Raw genomic sequence first — 23,063 nt, forward strand, 5'->3', positions numbered from 1 at the left:
GCAGAAATAAAAGGTATCCAGACTGAAAAGGAAGAAGTAAAACTCTATTCATAGAGGACACAATTGTCTATGTACAAATTCAATGGAATCTATTTTTCAAAAGCTAGTCGAACTAATAAGTGAATGTAAGAAGGTTACAGGATACAAAACAATTTTTTAAATTTCCATATAGTAGCAACAACCATATATTCAATTTGTCTCAAGTTTCTCTCCTCAGGTTCTTTCCCTCAGCCTGTTTCTCTAATATAAAGATCACTGCCTGGACTTCAAGTCACTCTGTACCTATCTAATTTTTCTGTTTTTCTCTCCAAATTTCTTGACCTCCCCACTCACTCCTCACCCTACTGAAACCCAGTTTTTTCTGCATTTGTCATTCTATGGACAGTCTCCTCATTAAGGTCCCCTGAGTGTCAAATGCTATCCATATTTTTCAGGGCTCCTCTCACTGGACTTCTTAGCTGCATGCAATATTCCTGATCACTCTCTCCTTGAAACGCTCTTCTCTCTTGGTTTCCTTGACCCTCACTCTCCTAACTTCCCTCATGTCACCTATCTGTCTCCTTCATGTTTTCCTCACATGTTTTTCTACGTCTACTGCTGGATTTGCTCTCAGTCAACTGCTCTCTTTATGCTACATAACCTCCCTTAAGCCTACTTCTATCACATCTATTCTTATGGCCACAACTACCATCAACCATACATTTCTATATGAGATCTCACCACAGAGTTAAAGATTTTTATATCTAAATGCCTGATGGAAATCCCTACCTAGATGTTCAAGAGCAGCTAAAACTCAACTCATTACCATCTCTTATTAAAGCAGCTTCTCTTCCCGTATTTTCTCTTCATTGTGTATACCACCACCACCAAGCAACACAATCTAGAAATCTACAGCCACACTTAAATTCTCCTTCCTCCTCACTTTCTATATCTAATCAATCAGTAAGTTTCAGTGATTCTGCTCTTTAAATATTACTTCATCTGGCCTCTTTTCTCACATCTGCAACTGTTGCTCTGGCACAGAAGCCATCACCTCTGACCTGGATCACCCTAACACCCTTCAAATTCACCTTTCTATACTTACTGCTGTCACAAATCTGATCTTTCTAAAATGCAAATTTGTCCATACTCTATTGTCTACAATCTTCCAATAGTTCCATAAGCTCATGTAAGTTTTATAAGGTCAGATGGTACATAAGTGGCTCTTAAGATCTAGCTCCAGCCTATTTACCAATTTCTGACCAATCTTTGACTCAAGGTTCATATATTAGGCAACATCAAACTGCTTTTAATTATACACACACACACACAACACCATGCTGTTTCTCGCCTCCATATTTTTGCCTATACTATTCTTTCCTTCTGGGGAAAAAAAAAAAAACCTCACTTTTTCTAGGCAAGCTACTTTCTCTTCATCCGTTAAGAAGACAGTGTTACCTTTCGTCATTTAATTGTTTTAAAATTTATTTAGTGCCTATTAAGTGCCAGATGCTGGAGCCATGAGGTGAATAAGACAAACATGGCCCCTGCACTCATGGAGCACAGAGTCTACCTGAAGAAAGAGATAACAATCAATAAATCAAAAATAATAATAATTAGAAATAGTGGCAAGTGCTATGGAAGAAAAAGAACAGGGTACCCTATTTCAGAGTAAGTGATATTTAAGTTGAAACTTAAAGGACAAGAATGAACCAGTTAGAAGAAGAATGGGCATAACGGCATTCCAGGCAAAAGGAAAGGCAAATGTACATCTCTGAGCTGGAAGAGTAATGTCACATTTGAAGAAGTGAGAGAAGGCCAGCAAGCATATGAAGAGGAAGCACGCCACAAAATGAAATCAAAGAGGCAGGCCGGGTCACTGGTTCTTATGGGCCACGGTAAGGAGATTGGATTTTATTCTAAAAGCACTGCAAAAATCACTAAGTGCTTAAGCAGGGGACTGCCATGATCTAGTTTATGTTTCAGAAGACTGCTCTGGGCTGCTTATAAAGAGAATGGATTGCAGACTGGAAGACCAGCTAAAAGATTATTGAAATAGTCAAGGTAAGAAATGATTGGTGGTTTGAAATAAGGAGATGTCAGAAAGTATTATGAAAAATTAGAAAATTCAAGAAAAATTTTTATAGAATCAGTAAGAAATAGATCCAATCTTGGGGGACAGAGAGGAGAAAAGATTTTAAGTGACTCCCATATTTCTGCCTTGAGCTATGGGGAGGAGCTGGACAGATACAAGAATCAATACTGCAGCTTTAAATGTGTTAAATTTGCAATGCTGTGAGACATCGAAGGTAGGCTGACATGTAAGTCTGGAGTTAGAAAAAAGACCTAGGTTGAATGCATAAGGTGTACACAATTTTTTAAAAACGTTTTATTTTGCAATAATTTCTGACTTCCAAAAAGTTGTTAAATAATATGCAGAGTTCCTGTATACCCATCCCCCAATGTTAACATTTTGTGTAATCAGAGTAGAATTATAGAAGCAGGAAACTAACATTGATACGATGTTAGTTAATAATAACAAGTTGTATTTAGCTGTCATGTCTCCTTAGTCCCCTCCATCCTAAAACAGTTCCTTACTTTTCCTGCTTTGTCCCATGATCTTGCCAGTACTGGCCAGTTATTTTGTAGAATATTCCTTAAATTGAACTTGTCTGATGTCTGTTCACGATTACATTGAGGTTATGTGTCTTGATATCCTTCTCAATGCAAATTAACAGGAGGTACTGAATGTCTCATTATCAGTGACATTAACTTTGATCACTCAGTTAAGATGGTACTTATCAGACATCTCATAGGGTTATTCTTTGAGACTATGCATATATGCTGTTTGTCATTACACTTATGCTCACTTAGCATCTCTAGATGATTCGTCCCTGCACTAATTATTATTGTAGTGTTTGCTAATAGTGATGTTTCTATTTCCATCACTTGTCCTATATTCATCAATAAGGAAAAGCAGTCCTTTCTCTCCCATGTATTTACTTAATTGTTACATCAGCATTGGCTCATGGATATTTATTTTATTCTACAGGTTTTAATCCATTATTATCATTATTTATTTTGATGATCAAATTGTCCCACATTTGGTTATTTGGAGCTCTTTCAAGTTGACTTCAACATCCTTTCCACATGCCCTCATTATTTTCTGAGCAATTCCGTACTTTCTGATTCCATAGATTCTGTGGGCTCATCTTGTATTTTTCTCTGCCCAAACCCAGAAACTAGTCACTGCTAAAAAGACAAAACAAAACAAAACAAAACTCCTCCACGTTCTTTTTATTGGAGCAGTTCTATTACTGTAGCCATTGGCCACATTTAGCTATTTAAATTATAATTAATTAAAATTAGATAAAATTTAGCTCTTTAGTTGCACTAGTCATATTTCAAGTTTTCAATAAGCCACACAAAGCTAGTGGCCACCATATTGGACAGTTAAGACATAAACATTTTCATCATCACAAAAAGATCTAGTGCCTAGTGCTGACTAGAGAATGGTATTTAGAAATCAAGATATGGGTGCTAAGTATGCTCATTGCTACTGGGATGACACTGTTTGCAGGCCTTCTCAGTGAACACTCAGAGCTAGTATATACACGTATACACACACACACACACACACACACACACATCTATTAGACAATCTTACTTTGAAAAGTCTGCATTCAAAGGAGAACAGAGAAATGGGGATGGTAGCTGGGAGAGGGGGCTGGAGATGAGGTCTGGGAAGGCATGTCTTTTCGAATGGAAGATCCTAGAACATGTTTACACGCTGGTGAGAACAATCCAAAAGAGCAAGTAAAGCTGATGAAACAGAAGAAGGGATAACTGAAGGAGCAAAGTCCTTTGTAGGGGAAAGAGAAAGAATCCAGAGTTCAGATGGAAGAATTCACTCCCAACAAGAAAAGGAGCACCTCATCGACTAAAACATAAGGACAAAAAGATGGAGGCCAATACAGGTTTGCAGATTTGGATTCAGGAAGATGTGACCAATTTGCAGTCTGTAGTGATGGAGAATCTTATAGGTGTATTAGAGAAGCACAGTAAAACTCCATGATAGTTGTAAGTATCCAAGTGAGGTTTGTGATCATGAATTTAAAGTAAAATTAGTCTTTCTGTGTGATTTTCTCCAGCAATATTCAGGTGCAGACTGAACACAGAAGAAGTTGAGTTCATTCATATAAAAGGGATATAAATATAAAAGGAAGAGAAGATCAGGGGAGTTCAGGGAAACTGTAAGAAAATGACTATGGCAACAGATCATAGAAAAAGACCTAGAAGAAAGTAAAAATAGGAGCAGGTAAGAATGTGGTAGAGATTAGTGGATGGAGGTCTTACTGAAGTTCAGGAAATGCTACAGTGGGGAGCTTCCAGGTCTGGAGAATAATAGCAACTGCTGGGATATGAACCTTTCCACACACTGCTCCCCAAAACTGTAGTTCAGCAAGGAGCACAAAGAAAACAATACATAAAACCACGCCTTGAGCATTACTGAAAAAACAAAAATACCACAAACTTCAAATACCTCTAAAGTTGAGAAATCAGCAATAAGTTCCACAAAACTACTACTGGAGTTCTGTTGCTGTATGGACAGTGAATATGGACAGTGGAGGCTTAAGTGAAAAAGAGAAGCAAGAAAAGAATGCAGATCAGCGTATGTCCACATACAGACCTGTCTGTGAACATTTACAGCAGTTTTCTTTATAATAGCCTCAGATGGGAAACAATTCAAATATCCATCAACTGGTGAACGGGTAAACAAATTCCATACAAAGGAACACTATTTGTAAGTAAAAAGAAATGGACTGGTTTCCAGTTCTAGGACAAGATGGAGTACATGCATACCTCCTTCTTCCCATTAAGCACTGCTAAAAACCCTAGATGTTAAACAAACATAAGAAACTGAAAGGTGAAGAGAAGAAGGCAAGCCAATTAGAGATCTGGGGACCCAAGGAAATTGGAACCCAGCAGTGAATTCCCTGGGCTTTCTTACACTTTATATACCCCAGACTGAGTGCTAGAGAAGCTACCAATCCAGAAACACCCACCAATGGGAGCAGACAACAAAATGCCCTAAGAAAAGCCAGCTTTCTCTAGCCAAAGGACCAGGAACTGGGCAGCTTAGCAAGATAGAAACCATTTTTAGGCAATAACCATCTACTCCAATCAAACATCGTGAGAAACACTGTGGATCCACCCTCACCCCCATCAACAAAGGCCAGAAGTTGAGGGGAGAGCCTAGACTTCTACCTCTGACAGGTTGTAATGAGCCCCTTCTTCCCATGGAGTCAGTAGAGACCACATGAGGAGCCTGGATTTCCATCACCAGCCAGCACCAACGAGGCACTCCTCTCCCTCCATGCCAGGGTGGTGTCAGGGAATGCTGAGTGGGAAGGTAAGACTTTCACCACTTTCTAGGGGTAACTAACTCCTCCCGACCAGGGTGTCAGTGGAGGCCACGTGGAGCAGCAGTAAGGTACTCCTCCCTATCCCGCCAAAGTGGTAACAGGAAGGAATTAAGGGGAGCATGAACCATGACTTTCGTTCAGCAGTAACAAGGAACACTTCTCATTCTTCCCCCAGGGTTATCAGGAGCGGTTGAGTCAGGAACCTGGACTTCTACCTCTACCTGACAGTAATGAAACTGGGACTCCTCTTCCCCCACCAGCAGAGGGTCAGAGGAGCCTGGCTAAAAGAGAAGATTTAAACAAGACCTAGAGTCTCATTATATAATACCCAAAATGTCCAGGATAGAACTGAAAACCATTCAACATATGAAAAACCAGACAATCTCCAACTTAAATGAGAAAAGACAACTGGCAGATGACAAGGCTGAGATAACATGGACGTTGGACTTATCTGACAAAAAGGTGAAAGCAGCCACCATAAAAATGATTCAATGAGCAATTATGAACATGTTTGAAATAAATGAAAAAATAGAAAGTTTCAGCAAAAAAACAGTAAGTCTCACCGAGGAAATAAAAATATAAAGAAGAACCAAATGGAAATTTTAGGACTTAAAAATAAATAACCAACATAAAAATAATTCAATAGTTGAGTTTAACAGTAGAATGGAGAGGACAGAGGAAAAAACCAGTGAGCTTTTAAAGACAGAACAACAGAAATAACCCAATATGAACAACGGAGGGAAAATAGACCAGAAAAAAAAGGGCAGAGCCTCAGGGATGTGTGGGACGATAACAGATCTAACATTCATGCCACTGGAGTCTCAAAAGGAGAGGAGAGAAAGCTGGCAGGGCTGATAAATTTAACAAGAAATAATGGCTAAAAGTTTCCCAATATGGCAAAAGACATAAGCATATAGATTCAAGCTGAGCCAAAATCAAACACGATAAACCCAAACAAATCTATAGTCAAACTAAAACTTAGAAAACTAAAGACAAAGGAAAAAATCCTGAAAGCATCCAGAGAGAAACATAGGAAAACCTGCATAGGAAAAACACTTTGAATGATAGTGGATTTCTCATCAAAAATCATGGAGACTTGGGCTTCCCTGGTGGCGCAGTGGTTGAGAGTCCGCCTGCCGATGCAGGGGACACGGGTTCGTGCCCCAGTCCGGGAAGATCCCACATGCTGCGGAGTGGCTAGGCCTGTGAGCCATGGCCACTGAGCCTGAGCGTCCAGAGCCTGTGCTCTGCAATGGGAGAGGCCACAACAGTGAGAGGCCCGCGTACCGCCAAAAAAAAAAAAAAAAAAAAAAAAAAAAATCATGAAGGCCAGAGGAAGTGGTACATTTTTCATGTGCTGAAAAAAAAAAAGAACTATCAACCAAGAATTCTATATCCAGTGAAAATATCCTTCAGGAATCAAGAAAAAAATCAAGACATTTTCAGATGAAGAAAAACTAAAAGAATGTGTCACCAGTAGGCCTATCCTAAAAAAAATGGTAAGAGGAAATTCTCTAAACATAAAGACAGTGATAAAAGAAGGGATCCTGAAATGACAGGAAGGAAAGAATATGGAAAGAGCAAAAATATGAGTAAATACAATAGACTAGAATTCTCTTCTTTTCTAAATTGTGTTAATAACTGAAAGAAAAATTATAACACTTTGATGTGGTTTTCACTGTTGCACAGGAAATACTTAATACAATTATATTACAAATGGTGGAGGATTAAAAGGTAAGGTTTCTACATTTTATTCTAACCGCTAAAATGTCAACACCAGTAGACTATAAGTTACACATGTACAATGTAATACCTAAAGCAACCACTAAAAACACTATACAAAGAGATACACTATAGATTAAAAAAACACTATAGATAAATCAAAATGTAATCCTAAACAATGTTCAAGTAACTCACAGGAAAAAGAAAATAGAGGGGACAGAAAACAAAAAATAAAATGGTGGATTTAAGCCTAACATATCCATAATTATAAGTAAATGTATAAATTCACTAAATAAAAGACAGAAATTGGCAAAATAGATTTTAAAAAGTGACACAACTATATTCAATCTTTAAGAAACTTGTGCACAACTGGCTGGATCTGAGTGGAAAAAAGCCAGTCTCAGAAAGTCACAAACTATTAAGAGTCCATTTACACAGGATTTTTGAAATGACAAAATTTTAGATACGGAGACAGATTAGAGGTTGCAAAAGATTAGGGATGGGGGTGGGGAAGGAGTGGGTGTGACTATAAAGGGGTAGCATGAGGGAAATATTTACAGTGATAAAATAGTTTTGTATCTTGATTGTGGTGGTGGTTACACAAATCTACACATGTGATAAAATGATACCCTGTCACTATACAATGTCAATTTTCTGGTTTTTATACTGTTAGTTATAGTTATGTAAGATGTAACCACTGAAGGAAACTAAGTGAAGAGTACACAGGACCTCTCTGCACTTTGCAATTTCTTGCAAATCTATGATTATCTCAAAATTAAAAAAAAAAAAAAAATCAAACTGCCAGAGTTCAAATCCAGGCTCTACTCTCCCTGTACGAACCTGGGCTTATTTAACCAATCTGTGCTTCGTTTTATCATCTGTAAAACGAGGACAACAGTATCTACCAAGTTATGGCAAGAAACAAAGAAAATAATACCTAAAAAAGGATGAACTCCTGATACATAATGTGGATGAATCTCAAAAGCATGCTTAGTAAAAGACACAAGAGACTATATATTATATAGATCGGTTCATATGACATTTTGGAAAAGACAAAAACTATAAGGAGAGAAATCAGATCATGGTTGCCTAGAGCTGGATATAAAGAGAGGGGACTGAACACATCTTTGAGTAATGCCTTTTGGTATAGTTTTGACTTTTGAAGTCATCCTGATATTCTACATACTCAGTAAAATAAAAGTAAACCAACAAGGATGGGGGAAAACAACATTAAACTAAATGCAAACTAAATCAATCCAATTAACTGTATTTCAAATGTACAACATAACTGAACTGAGCAGGGCAGAGAGTAATCCAAATACTTTCACTATATGCTCTCAGTCTAGGGGAAAAAACCGTAAACAAATCCTGTTTTTAGTAGGTAAATCCAAACTGAGGAACATGTGAAAAAACAACTGGCCTGTATTCTTCAAAAATCTCACCTCCATGAACGACAAAGAATAGCTAAAAGTACAGGTTAAGGAGATCAGAGACATGACAACTGAATGTAATACATAATCTTGAACTGTATCCCTTCTTGGAGAGAAAAAATGTGTCTTAAAGGACATCATTGGAACAGTTGACAAAAGTGAAATATTGTAACTGTAGATTAAAGTACTGAAATATAAAAACTACAGGTTATACTTTTATTGTAACAATGTTAAATTTCCTGAATTTGATAACTGTACTAAAGTACATTTAAATATTATATTTAAGAGAATATCCCTTTTCTTAGGAAATACACACGGATATATTAAGGATTATAATATGTGCAACCTTCTTTAAAAGAGTTCAGAAAAAATTAACTGAGTAATATTATATATAGTATTTTATGTATATATATATAAGCACATAAATATCAATATGTATATTTATATAGAGAGAGAATACCTCAAAGGATCTGGGGTGTTCATAATTAGGAGAATAAACCATAGCCTGGAGCAGCAGTAGGAGAGTAATATTGACCCTACTCCCTGGCTCTAAGGTATATGGGTATGGTGGAATACAGAGGCTCAGATTGAGAAGGCAGTAGAGGAAACAGTACTTCAGGGGATATTCATGTATCAGTTAAGACAGAGAGAAAACATTCAGAAGCCAGGGATATCCCATTGTTTGCTGACCACACAGAGGAAGGGTTTGGGTGAAAGGGAAAAGGTGGAGGATTGGGCTGAAACAGATTTCCAGAACAGTTAGAAGATTTGAATCGGGGTGATAAAAATAAGTTGAGAGAAGAGGAAGAAAGGAATTCAAAGTAGGTGAGAATCAATACTGGTAATCTCAAGGTACACATTTAGTTTTAGCCCCAAGGTCCCTAATGCTCTGCTGTGCTGTATCTAGAGTTTCTAGAGGCCCTCTACAGGGAAGCTTTTCCAACTCATTGCTGCTTGGTGGTTAGACACGTTTATCTGTGATCCTATATCTATCATGTAACACACATTAAATAAATACTGGTTGAATGAATTAATGACTCATCATATGTAATCTGAGTAGACTAGATGTGAGAAAATAAAGTGGAAAACAAATTAATAAAGGAATGGCATAGCAGAGTTCATTTCTGAAAAAAGTTTCTAAAGTATTTAAAATAAGGAGTTGGCTTAAAATTCAAAGAATACAAAATGGAGAAGTATATCTAGTTGACTTTGGTAAAAGAAATATGCTTACTGTACAACAAGCTGCTGGCACACAGTTCCATTTTCTGTTATCAGTTCATTCAGTTTTAATTCAAGGTGAACTTTACCCTATAATGAAAAAAAATTACAAACTGAGAAGTCTATTTTACAGATAAAATATTAATTAAAGGTATGTACTTTTTCAAATGGTAGCCATAATATTTAGTTATTCACTAACTAAATACTAGTGATCCTTAGCACATGGCTTTGTCTCCATTAAGTACTTGTTAAATGACTAATAACCAACAATGTAGATCAAAATCTGAAAAATAAGCTTATATCACACGTGGTATTAAATTTAAGAATTTTATGCCCAGTTCAACAAATATTTATCTCAATTATCATGAATCAAAAAGAAAGACAAAACTTACGTTTTAGGAAATTTTGAATTTAGCAAATTACAAGATGTAGAATGCTTTTTCCAGAGAAGATAATAAGTATAGAGACAAGTATCATTGAAAGACAGAGAAATCATACAATTCTAAAACAATAAAACTAAGTTAAAGCTAGTAAGATTCAATTTGCCAACACTTACTTTTCTCAAATAATTAAGATTTATGGAATATCTACTACATTTTAGGAGGCACTGTGGGAGTGGGTAGGAATCCAAAGGAGTATAAAACAAAGTCACTGCTTATAAGAACTCACAATCTAGTTGGGCAGACAATAAATAAGAGATAACAATATATGGCCAAGAGCACTGATGAAAAAATGGGATACTGAAAATGAAAATAAAGGACTACTTTCTTAAACAGCCATTAATAAATGGATTTTTAAAAAATTCAGTAGTATAAGTTTAAAGCAAACTATCAACTTCTCAAGAAACAAAGGCTTAGGAACAATATAATCTAGAGCTTGATATTTCTACCCTGCCACTGGTGATGAGCAATTCTAAACTGGCTATGAGCAATTCTGAACTGGTTAAGAATCAGTGTTGGATTACCTCCACCCAGCTGACAAGACAAACTGCCACATTGCCAACTGGAGATTTCACGGGTGTGATATCCAGGGACTACTGATATAAGTTATTTCATCAGAGATAGGAAAGTTTATTATCTAGTCACTGTTCCTCTTTGGAACAACCCCTTTCAGACATACACAGAAATCTAACCTGAATCAGCCTTTTTTTTTTTTTTTTTTTTTTTTGCGGTACACGGGCCTCTCACTGTTGTGGCCTCTCCCGTTGTGGAGCACAGGCTCTGGACACGCAGGCTCAGCGGCCATGGCTCACGGGCCCAGCCGCTCCACGGCATGTGGAATCTTCCCGGACCGGGGCACGAACCCATGTCCCCTGCATCGGCAGGCGGACTCTCAACCACTGTGCCACCAAGGAAGCCCAATCAGCCTATTTTTAATCGCCATATTTTATACAAGAGTGAGTCTGAGGTCCACTAACTACAAATCTCAGCGTTAGACAGATGAGCAATAAACACTGATGGATCTCAACACAAAAGTCTGCATGAGAAAGCTAAGCTCTAAAAAACAAAGGCAATAGCTGTCATCAAATTAGCAGTTAGGTGGAACTGGAACTATATCTAGCCAACCTTCCACTAAAAATCTAGACACAAATATTTATAAAACCATACATAATTTATAAAATAGGTCTTTCATTAGTCCAGCATTTAATAATCACAACCCCTACTATTCAAGAGTGACCTCAAGAAGGTTCATGATAGGTAGTAATTTATAGTATTACTCAACCAGAATTTTGAATCATATTTGCTGTCACACCAGCATCTGTGTCACTTGACAAATGAGTGAGCCTAGCCAACTGCACCAACATTTACATCTCAAAGCAGTTGTACCATTTTAACATGTATGTATTTTATGGTAGAAACTGTATACTAACAAGGCACTCCCAACTGTTTCTCAGGAAATGTCTAGGATCTAATCTATTTTTAAAACAATACAAACAATATAGAATAGGAAAAAAGTATAATAATTTCATTCACAACTAAAAATCACAGCACTGTATCAACTCAAGACTAGAAATCAGAAGATATTTAATGGGGTTCTCCCAGGAATCATTATCAGAGTCAGAGCCTACCTAATATGTTCATTACTCCCGCTGGCTGTTAAACAGAACATTCCTTTGGCATTAGTCAACAATAACGTAATTACGTATTAACCTGGTCAAGAAAAGAGTGGGGAGAGAACAAGCAGACACCAGACACATACTATAAGGGTGGAACACTAAAATTAAAAAGCATTATGAGTTAAATTAAGGAAATTATAATTTCGAAACTATAAAACACTACCTCATTATATACTTTAACATGGAAATATATACATGATACTTAGTAGAAGGAACAAGTCACAAGAGGGTGTATAATACAATATTAATTTATAAAAATAAAACATACTATATATATTACTATATAAAATTACTACAACGCTATCTACCAAAACACTGATAGAACTTATCTTTGGTTGGTAGGATTTCCAATTGTTTTCTTTTTGTTCATCTAGATTTTGTAAGTTTCTACTACCATTGTGTTTTGCTTTCTAATGAAGTAAAATGAACAAGAAATTTTAAAAATTATTTGAAGCTACTTTTTAGTGTTAGAAACCCAAATTTGAAAACATTTAAGAAAAATTTAGTATTCCTTACTATGTTCACATGACAGTTCAGTTTTACTTGCATTTGTCACCATTTTATAGATTTAGATTGTAGCAAAACTAGTTTATTTGTGGGGTAGGGAGGAGAGTTCAGCAAAACATTTCCTAGTTTCCCTTGAAGCCAGGGATAGTGGCTAAGGATAGCCATAAGATACAGTTCTGGCCAATGAGATATAAACAGAAGTTGCCGGTAGAGCATCCAAAGAAGCTTATTAAAAAGGACTCCCTAACTTCAGCAGTGGCTTGAGAGGCTGGAAAGCTTACTCAAAACTTTCCACAATCTCACACTGGGCATGATAAAAATGGGAGCCCAGGGCCCACCAAGATAGAGTGGCTCTCATAAACACCCAGGCTTTCTGTTGGAACCTTTAAAGGCCTATGCTTGAGTACAAAGGGTGAACAACATAGATCGGCCTTTACAAAGAGTAAAACCTAGCCTGGAATCAGCCAAATCCCTAACTGGATTAAAGTGATCGGTTTCCAGCCTAACCACATGCCAAAAGCTAAAGTAAATCTTTCCTGGAGGAAGAAAAAAATATCATCCAGAGTTTCAAGTTATCTCTAAAATAGCTCATATTTCAATGTCCAGCATTCCATCAAAAATTACAAAGCATGCCCTAAGACCACACACCAACCCACCCCCTGCAAACACAAAAACCAAAAAATCAAAAACTGACAAAGAGCAGATTCACAGGAGACACAGATGTTGGAGTTAACGGACAGATTTTTCTTTTTTTGAAATAGAAAACAAAATGAAAAACTCAGCAAATACCTGTAAAGTATAAAATATGTCAAATGAAAAATTTAGAATTAAACAATAAAATAACCAAAATGAACATGTATTTAACAGATTAGCCACAGCTGAAAAGAGGATTGGTGAAATAGGAGACAGGTTAGTCAGAGAGGGAGAGAGTATAAGAGACATATGAGACATAGTAAAATGGTCTATTATTCACGTAACTGAAGTCCCAGAAGAGAGGAGAAAGAACGAACAGGGGAAAAAAAAAGCTGAAGAGATAACTGCCTGGAATTTTCCTAAACTGACAAAAGACATCAAGGCACAGTAATCAAGAGCCCCTAGGAACACCCAAGTAGGATAAAAAGAAAATCACACGTAGGTGCAGCATAGTAAAACTGATGAAAACAAAATATAAAGAGAAAATCCTAAGGTAACTAAAAGAAAACAGGGACATTACTTACAAAGAGGTAACTGTAAGATGCTGACAAGGAACTATATTTGGTGATAAACATGCAATGTCATTGGTCCACAACAGCTTTCTTATTATCCAACCTCCTAGGGGAGGTTCAGTGACAAAATAGTGACAAAATTTAAAAATAAATCAAATACTTAAAGGGTATTATTCTATATATATTTCATACCACTAATTATATTAGGTTGATATAAGCAATTATATCACATTAATTTGTATTAGGCAGCATATTTAGGAACTTATTACTGTCTGAAGGTTTATATTCTAACTTTATTTCAGTTACTGCTACAAAAATTTCACACAGAAAAATCTGTGATTATTTTAATTTTATAGTAATGTATAGTCTTGGTACCATTTAGAAGATATTATGTGAATTTCTGCATACAATTTGGGAAATTCAAATGAATACAGTTATTTGGGCAAAACACAATGCACGCACTTAAAAACTTCCTGAGTCTAAACATTTTTTTGTTTTATCAACATTAATAAATTAATTTAAACAACGATTAAATTAAATTTTAACAACCATTCCACAGAACTCAAGTATATTTCAACTGATGAAAATTTTTCTTCATATGAAGGAAACTTCTAGATTTCTGATGGATGCTTTTATATATAGTAATTAATTCTATAAATCATTTTGGACACGACTGCCTATCTGATGAAAAAATAAAAGTTTTACTTAATACCTTCTGTTTATGGATGGATTTGTTTTCTCTTTAAAGAAGTATTTATTATGATCTAGAATGGCTCATTCCTTTATTATTTCATGTTTATAAATTTACAAATGAAGATTTTAAGATACCTTTATACTCATTATGTCTTAATTGAGCATGTAAAAAAACCCCTTGATTTATGCATTATTAGCTATAATCTTTGGATTTTTTAAAAATGCTTGCTTGTTTTAAACGAGGGCAGAGGCCATATTACCACCCCCCCACACACACAAAAAAACACAACCTATAAAACAATCAATAACTTATGGCAGGATCCAGAAATTCAAGATAAGCCTGTTGGTAAAAAGACTTATTAACTAAGTAATTACATCAAAAGGATGTGATTGATATTGCATCTGGATTCACTGCTTGTACAAGTTGTGTGAGACAAACACCCTTAATTAATGAGAGCACCAACTTCTCCATATGACAGATTTGGTTTAATCAGTCTTATATAAAAGCATACTTTTTATTATAGTACCTAAAAAATAAAGAAAGGAAAAATACTTAGTTACTGTGAGCTCCAGGACCAAATAGCTAAAAGCATGGCTGCAGATGACCTAAGCCAAAAGAAGATTTATAGGAAGGGGCACTGATACAACTCATATTAACTTCGTTTATGTGGCAAAAAATACAGAGAAAGAACACCAAGTGAAATAGGATGATAACCAGGACCACAAACTTAAGGAAGGAAATGCTTTGAAAAAGAGGGAGCAGTCAACAGTATCAAAAGTTGCTGAAAGACCATGTAAGAGGAGGACTAAAAAATGTCCACTAGACTTAACACAGTGTCATGCGTAACATTATTGAGAGCTGTCTACGCTCTCCCTCCAACCCACTGTGGGGTTTGAAGGCAGATTAGAGTGGGTTGAGAAAAGAATAGTTCAAGCCACAGGGGAACGCTGCAAAACAAAACAAAAAGAAAAGGGAAAAAAAATGTAGCAAAACACACTCATGAAATATTATTAATACTGTCTTGAATGTTTGAAAAGAAAACTGAAAACAATTAACATTAACAGCAATAATAAAGCGTCTGGGAAACAATTCAAGGTAAGAGGTTAGTGTTCTTAGCAATTTTTGAACTGTTTTGGTATAAAACCCATCTTACTACTATGGAATCCTTTCATCTGAGGGCTAAATTATGTTTCTACATGTTACTTCCCTAGAACTTTAGAACTGAAGGGAATCCTATATACTGAAGTTCTCATGTCACAGTTGAAGATCCTCAGACAACAATAATTTAGCAACTCTTTTGGGTACAAATGCCAATTAGAGCTAGGAAATCAAACATCTCCTCTGAAGTAGAGATACCAATCATTTCCTCTACCTAAGTCCCTTTCTTAGGGGACAACGCCCCAAAACTTTAATCCCCAATCATATCAAATTAGACTGCAGTGGGCATGTGACCCAAGTCTGCCAAATTTTCTCTCTAAATTGTGGCAGAGAACTGAGTCAGACCTTAAGAGGGTGAGGGGGCCGTATGCTCAAGTAGGCCCAAAGATGGATGTGGCATTTTTTAGCTGTCAACAAGAAATTAGAGTGGATTTATAGAGAGAAGCAGAAGGGAGAGACATGTTAGTCTCATAAGACATACGAAAAGAATACCATGGAATCTCATCATTAAACGTTTTTTTTCTTTCCCCTTCATTTTGCAAAGCGAATAGTTATTAAAATTAGAGCAGGGGCTTCCCTGGTGGCACAGTGACTGGGAGTCTGCCTGTCAATGCAGGGGACACAGGTTCGGGCCCTGGTCTGGGAAGATCCCACATGCCTCGGAGCGGCTGGGCCCGTGGGCCACAACTACTGAGTCTGCGCTCTAGAGCCCACGAGCCACAACTACTGAGTCCGTGTGCCACAACTACTGAAGCCCACGCGCCTAGAACCTGTGCTCTGCAACGAGAGGCCCCCGCAATGAGAGGCCTGCACATCGCAGCGAGGAGTGGCCCCTGCTCGCCACAACCAGAGAGGAGTCTGCGCCCAGCAACGAGAACCCAACACAGCCAAAAAAAAAAAAAAATTAGAGGGAAAAAATAGAGAGAAAACATTAACTATTCACTTTACAAAATAAAAGGGAAAGAAGAAAAAGACTAAACAGTGAGCACTTATACTCAAGGAGCACAATGAGCACATGAGTAGGGAGAAAGGAATCAGTGGGTCTCAATCCTATGTGCCTCCTGCAGTACCTACTGCTGTGTTGAGAAGTCTACACTTTAAAGATACAGTATGTATTTTTCATTCACCGTGGTGTTAAATGCAAGCCAGCTATTTTATGTGGTGGTCAACCAAAAACAAACAAACCACCCATTATTTTAGTATACTTTATGAGAAATTAAAGTCTTTTCAAAAATAATTCTATGCGAACTGTATCTAGTCTATTATAGTAAGAAACCTGATCTCCACTTAGGATGCAGCTCCCATGTAAATGCCTGACAACTTTCTAGCTCTCACTGGTCATACTGAAATTCTTGTAATTATACTGCAAGGAGCTTCCCAGGAACTTTCTAATGTCCCTCCCTTTTTCTTTGAGCTAATTTGGGTAAGCTTCTGTGCCTTATACTCAGATTTTCCTAAGTGATTCTCTTAATAATCTATGTTGAAGCCTTTTTATGACCAACAGTACAGAATAGTGAAAGGTAGTAAAGCACCGTGGTTAGGAGTTTTAGAATCAGACATGCTCTTTATGGGAATGATGGTTCCATCACTTAACAGTTTTGTGACTTTGCAGATGTCATTTAACCTCTATGAATCCATTTTCCACATCTACAAAATATAGGTAATGCTACCTACACCTCATAATGCTAATCTGAAGATTAAGTCAGATAAAATATATTAAATCCTTAGTACTGTGCTAGATACATGCTGTTCTAATTACTAATAGTAATTATTAAATTCCTGCTGAACTCAATCTGTCTCACAGCTTTCTCCTATGGCGCCATCAACTGCTCTTATTTCCATGATATTTTAATGAAATTTTATAAAACTTATGCAAGTGAACAAATTCATTAACAAAATAGGATTTGTATGAATCAGGCTGCTTTTCCAACTTTTTTAGACTCACGAGGTTGATTTAATATTCCTAGATCAGCTTTGGAGCGAAACAATATTCCCAATGTACCAGATTAATGTGATAAGTGTCATGCACCCCCTCCCATCCCCTAAAGTACTCTTCCTTCTAAAGTTTATTTTAAATAGTGAGTAGATCTTACAGATCAACTATCATTTAAGACAAAAGAACTGTAAAGGTTAAAAACTCATGGTTATGAAAATAATTCGTAGCAAATAAAAAATGTCATGATATCTAACGGTTAAATGCTGTTTGCAGATTTTTGTGTTTCAGCCATGAGTTTTATACATACAATCAAATAAAAAGCCTGTTACCCAGTACTGATCTCTAATACCATCTCCAATAATTATATAAAGAGTATTCTATAGAAATTTCTAACTTTGGAGAGCTGGGTCCCTTCAATCCTTTAGCAAGTAACACTGGCCACAAGAAAAAGAATGGACTTTAATAAACTACATCTTAAAATAATCCTCAAACTTCATTTTAGACCAAATTCTCAAAGCCTTTTCTTATCTTTCTTTTTTGTTAAAACTATTAAAAAGAAAAACTAGCACTTCAAAACTTTCATGTCTGCCTTTTGGTAAAGGCGTATTAGGGAAATGGACACCTGACTGACTGGTGGTAAACAGACATTTTACATTTGTAACTATTAACAGCTTTCAAAATACTCTTAAAGGTATTTCATTTAATTCTCACAATCATATGAGTCAACATGGCAACTTTCATTCCCATTTTATAGAAATAAAATTCAAGGTCAGTAAAATAACCACATATGAAAATTAGGACCTCAATTTTTAGACTTCTACTTTAAAACCCTTTCCACTTCATCACATTGCCTCTCACCTGGATCATTTACCATACAGTATAACTGGGATAAGAATAAAAGTTATTGTCAAATGGAAAGAAAAGAACATTAAAATGGGGTAGGGTGGAAAAACAGGAGAAGTTTCGATTATATTTTATACTTAAGAAGGGGTCTTAGCAAACAAATACTTAATTTTTTGAGAATTTAATCAAACAGAATGCTTGAGAGGTTATGAGGAAACAGACACAGGCACTTTATTTGCAAATACCTGTGGGGGTGTGTGCAGTACTTTTTTCTTACCTAAAACTTCTGTTTGAGTCATAGTGGCAAATTATAACTTCTTTTAGAGAAGAAGAATTCTGCTTGCTGTTATGCCCTTGGGAAATGGTTTCACAATCCTTATCATATTTTATAAATAAATAGGGTTACAAAAAAAGGATTCCCTGTAGATAGAAATAATTTCTAAGAGTAACTCAGACTTTTGAGAAACAAATACAAAAGTTAAGCTACATGGCTAAACATACATCTTTATTCACACACAGAATCTTTAAGATCTCTTATTTTGGCAAGAGGAAAGAAGAGCTTTAAAATAAGTAATGATACCCTTTCAAATAAAAAGAAAGATGAACAAAAGGAAGGGTAGGTATGGGAATGAAAGCTCTGCATGGTGGGCTCAGGCATGGTTTGAATGAATAACATTTTCCCAAGTCTAGTGTATTAGAGAGTAAAGAGAGCATCCTGGTCAGAACAGATGAAATAAATCACAGACTTCTAAGGATTCTCCTCAGAATTAATAAAATATATCTTTTCCATTAAAACCATTTCCCCATCTAAAAAAGTTAGTAATTTGCTACTGTGACCCAAATAAAAGAACTATGGAAGGAAAAAAAATGTCCTCCTAACATAACCCCCCCAAACACATACACGTGCACATACACGTACATTATTCTTGATTTCATGTGGCGAGGCATTTCCTTCCAGTTATATGTTACTCAGAGGTCTATAATATTTGGTGCCAGAATTTAAAATAAGGTATGATAATCTCTCTCTAAATGAACTAGTATAATTAGTTCGTTTTACACTTATTTTCTGTGTGTGACAATCTCTTCCATCACTTAATCCTTAATATTTACCTGAACCTCTGAATTGGAATCAATAGGCTGTAGTGAAAACCAAGTTTCTCTGCCACTGTGGTTACACAAGTCTTCTTTTTTGATGGCTACTTTTCCTGTAAGAAATAAGTAAAACAATGAGGAAACATATTATATATAACCATTAGCACTGTTACATATAATATGTTGTAGAAAACATTTAAAAATAATTTGTATCTGTTGATATCAAAAAATCCATTTTTATAAAGCGTTTTTCTATATCCTAAAAAATGAAAATGTGCCTCATTTCCCTCTACCCATTGGCAGACCCTTCTCTGGGCCATTTTGAATTAGGGGTTTAGACCAAAACTCAGTTGTATTTATATGCAACTGCGTTTTCAATGTACAATGATAGTGCAAACTAATCCTCTCAACTCCTTAACACTATGAATAAACCATATGTTCTGTCTGAGCAGACATATCTGCATTTAATAAGAGTTTATAAGCTCTAATTAAGAGAACAGAAAAACAGTATCATATGGTCACTAATAATTTTGAAAACTGACTTGAAATTATGGGATTAAAACAATTTTATTAAAAATTTGCTTTATCAAAACACTGTAAACACTGCTTATGCTGCTTCAATGCATACACACACACAAAAAAATCAAAGCAGTTCCCTAAAGAGTTTCTACGTCTCAGAGACAGATACAGTACAATGAACAAAGAAGTATGAGAGGAAGAAACAGAAATGTTCTTATTATAATGAAGTATTTGCCATGTTGGTACAAAGCATTTCCTTCCTCAATTCAAGTTTTAAGAAGTAGACATAGTTTTGCATATGACCGACAATTTGTTCCAATATTCAACACAAAAGCTTCAACAAAGGATATATGCTAAAGTAAAAAATAGTTCACTTTATCAAACAAGAATTTCCATTTTAAGTACCCTAATTATACTTCATACCCTTTTCACTTATGACCATCTTGATCTTTTAGTTCAACATTTGAAAACTTTGAGAAAACAGTAAAAAAAATTTCTGTCAAGATATATCAATTTTTGTGCATCAAGTGGAAAGAAAAGGCATAACAGGAAAACAAACACAGAAAAACTGTCTTTAAAATTTTATTCTAGAATTAGACAGTGGTGATGGTTGCACAACTCTGTGAATATACTTAAAACCATTGCATTGCACACTTTAAAAGGGTAAGTTTTATGGCATGTAAATAACACATCAATAAAGCTATTATTTAAAAATTTAATATTATAAGACCCTTATTCTACAATTTCCAGGATTTTTAGTTTTATACATAATTTATGAATGTGTATGTAGATGTACATACATGTGCATGTATAATGCATACAAACATAACTAAAGCAAGCCCCCAACTTAAAAAAAGGGCTTTTAAAAAAGTTTATTCAGAAGTTTTCTGGTTTGATTCATTTACTGATTCAACAAATAATCACAATGGCTTTGTATTTTAAATGGTGAGTTGATTTCCAGATTTCCTTAACCAAAGTCTATTTAACCAATAATGCTTCTAAAAACTAGAGTAAGAATCTACCTGTTCTATTTATAACTCACAACTCAGATCACTGGAAACACATCTTCTTTGTCACAAGGGCCTTCCCAAGAGAGAATCCTCTCTTAGTTCACAGGTTAAAAAAAAACAATCCTAAGGCAAGGACCCTCTTCCTCCTATTTCATGTCTCATGTATCCATGGTACTCACTGTCACAAAAGAATTGAATGGTTCTTGTCTTCTGAGGGGGAAACTCTTTTCTGACTAGCCATATAAATAAGCCGTTTGTAAGTTGAGAAAAACCTGCAATTTTATTGCCAGCTCTTATTCTTATCAAGTTCCTTTTAAGATGTCAGTTTCTAAAATGTAAAGATTTAGTCAGCCTGAAGAAGCAGGGAAGAACACATGATCTCAAGAAGTCAGAGAAACTGACAAAGAACAACAGAGAAAAATAAAGAAAAATATTTGAAGTCATTAGGTATTAGGATACCTGCAACATGTTCAGCACTTCAATAGGCAATATAACATATGAAAAAGAAATATATGTCATCAGCCCTAGGGAATCAAACAGGGTAGAGAAGGGTTAGGAGGGGAGGGAGGGAGGGAAAATGAATAAAAGAATGAATGAGAAAGGTGGGAAGGTAAAAGGGAAAAGAAGTTGGAGAAGGAGGAGAGGAACAGGGAGGGGAGGAACAAGTATCTGAAATACAAATAAGACCAAAAAAATCGATCATCATTCTTATTTGTTGTGAGTTATCCTTAGTTAAACAGGTTAGATGACAGCTTTTAAATATTAAAGGTAGGCAGCCTGATACAGTGGAAAGAGCACTGAACTGAAAGAAAAGCCAGCATTTACTGAACAGCTACCAGGTAGTAAATATTCTTACACATTTTGTTTAATCTTCATAACAATCTTGGGGGAAGAGCATATATTACAGATGAGGAAAGCTGAATGATATCAAAAACTGCCCACTAATAAGTGCTAAAGCCAGCTTTCAAAACCAAGGTATGCCTGCCTGTTCATGCTCCTTCCAACACAGACACTAACTCTGTAGTGTCTACACTACAGACACTACAGACACTAATTCTGTTACTTACTAAGCTGTGTGATCTTGGGCAATTTATTTAAATTCTACATCTCATTTACCTCCTCTGTATTTGAAACAACTTTCAGCTCTAATGAAACCTATTCCATGCCTCCAACAGTCTCCAAAGTGTTTTAGTTTAATGTTTACTATTTTAAACAAAGTTAACTCATTATTTCACTAGCTGTGAGATCACCAACATTGAAAATAAACAAATATATAAATAATCAACCAACCACCCCAGGAACCAAATACCCAACACATTATTTAAAGGTACCATTTCATTTCCCCACTGTACTGACAAACCCATAGACAGAAAGAGCTTAGACCACATATATACACACATATATACCAGATGCTATATTAGTTCCTTAAAATCAGACAAGGAGAGGAAACACAAAAAGAAATGAAGGAACTGTGGACACAGAAACCATTTCTGTTGGTCTCTAAGTAAAAAAAGTATTCTTAGCTTTCCATTACCACTTCTAAGAAGCATTTTCTTACCATCTGTAAATATCATGTTATACTAGGCCCCCATTTTTAAGCACAACATATTCTTAGAAATTTCATCCTGATACAGATCACCAACTGGCAAAATCTTGATGGCCTTGTTCCTACTTGGCTGCTAGTAGAAATGGCTGAAAGGGCAGATAAAAGTAGCGATAAGTGTGACTGCCTATACAAGATGAAAAAGAACCAGAGGACTGAACAAATTCTGGCAGTATCAGTAACAGCAATTCAATCGATGGCAACACTTAGATGCCTTCGTGTACAGGGTTTAGATTGATACCTTTTGGTCTCTGTGGTGGACTAGTATATTAATGGCTTCCAATAAATCATACTTCCTTGTTCTATGCCACTGTGTGGTCCCCTCCAGCACTGACTCTGGGTTTGGCCATGCCACTTACTTTTGCCAATGGGACATCAGCAAATGTAATGCAAGTAGTCTTAATAAGCACCTGCAGTAGGGCTTACCCTCTTGCAACCTCAATACCGTGTGGAGTGGAAGGCTCAGATAATGGACAGCACCAGCCATGAGACATATGGGTCAGATCATTCAGCCTAGTCAATTTTTCAGGTAACTGCACATTAGTGACCCCAGGTGAGACCACCAGAAGAACCACCCAGATGAGCTTGGCCCAAATTGACAACCT

At 36.1% G+C, this 23,063-nt stretch overlaps 1 protein-coding gene across 6 annotated transcripts in view; it reads right to left on the reverse strand.

Moving 5' to 3' along the window:
- Nucleotides 1-23,063, reverse strand: part of RASA2 (RAS p21 protein activator 2) — a 117,085-nt gene that overhangs the window by 59,848 nt on the left and 34,174 nt on the right. For 5 of the 6 annotated variants that reach the window (XM_060298532.1, XM_060298531.1, XM_030873333.2 and 2 more), the window contains exons 4-5: nt 19,345-19,439; nt 9,789-9,865 (exon numbers count right to left, since the gene is read on the reverse strand). In XM_060298532.1, coding sequence (XP_060154515.1) covers nt 9,789-9,865; nt 19,345-19,439 — 172 coding nt within the window. The remainder of the gene's footprint in view (nt 1-9,788; nt 9,866-19,344; nt 19,440-23,063) is intronic. The other variant, XM_060298533.1, reaches the window with a different exon arrangement.

Source organism: Globicephala melas, chromosome 4, assembly GCF_963455315.2.
Source record: "Globicephala melas chromosome 4, mGloMel1.2, whole genome shotgun sequence".
NCBI lineage: Eukaryota > Metazoa > Chordata > Mammalia > Artiodactyla > Delphinidae > Globicephala > Globicephala melas.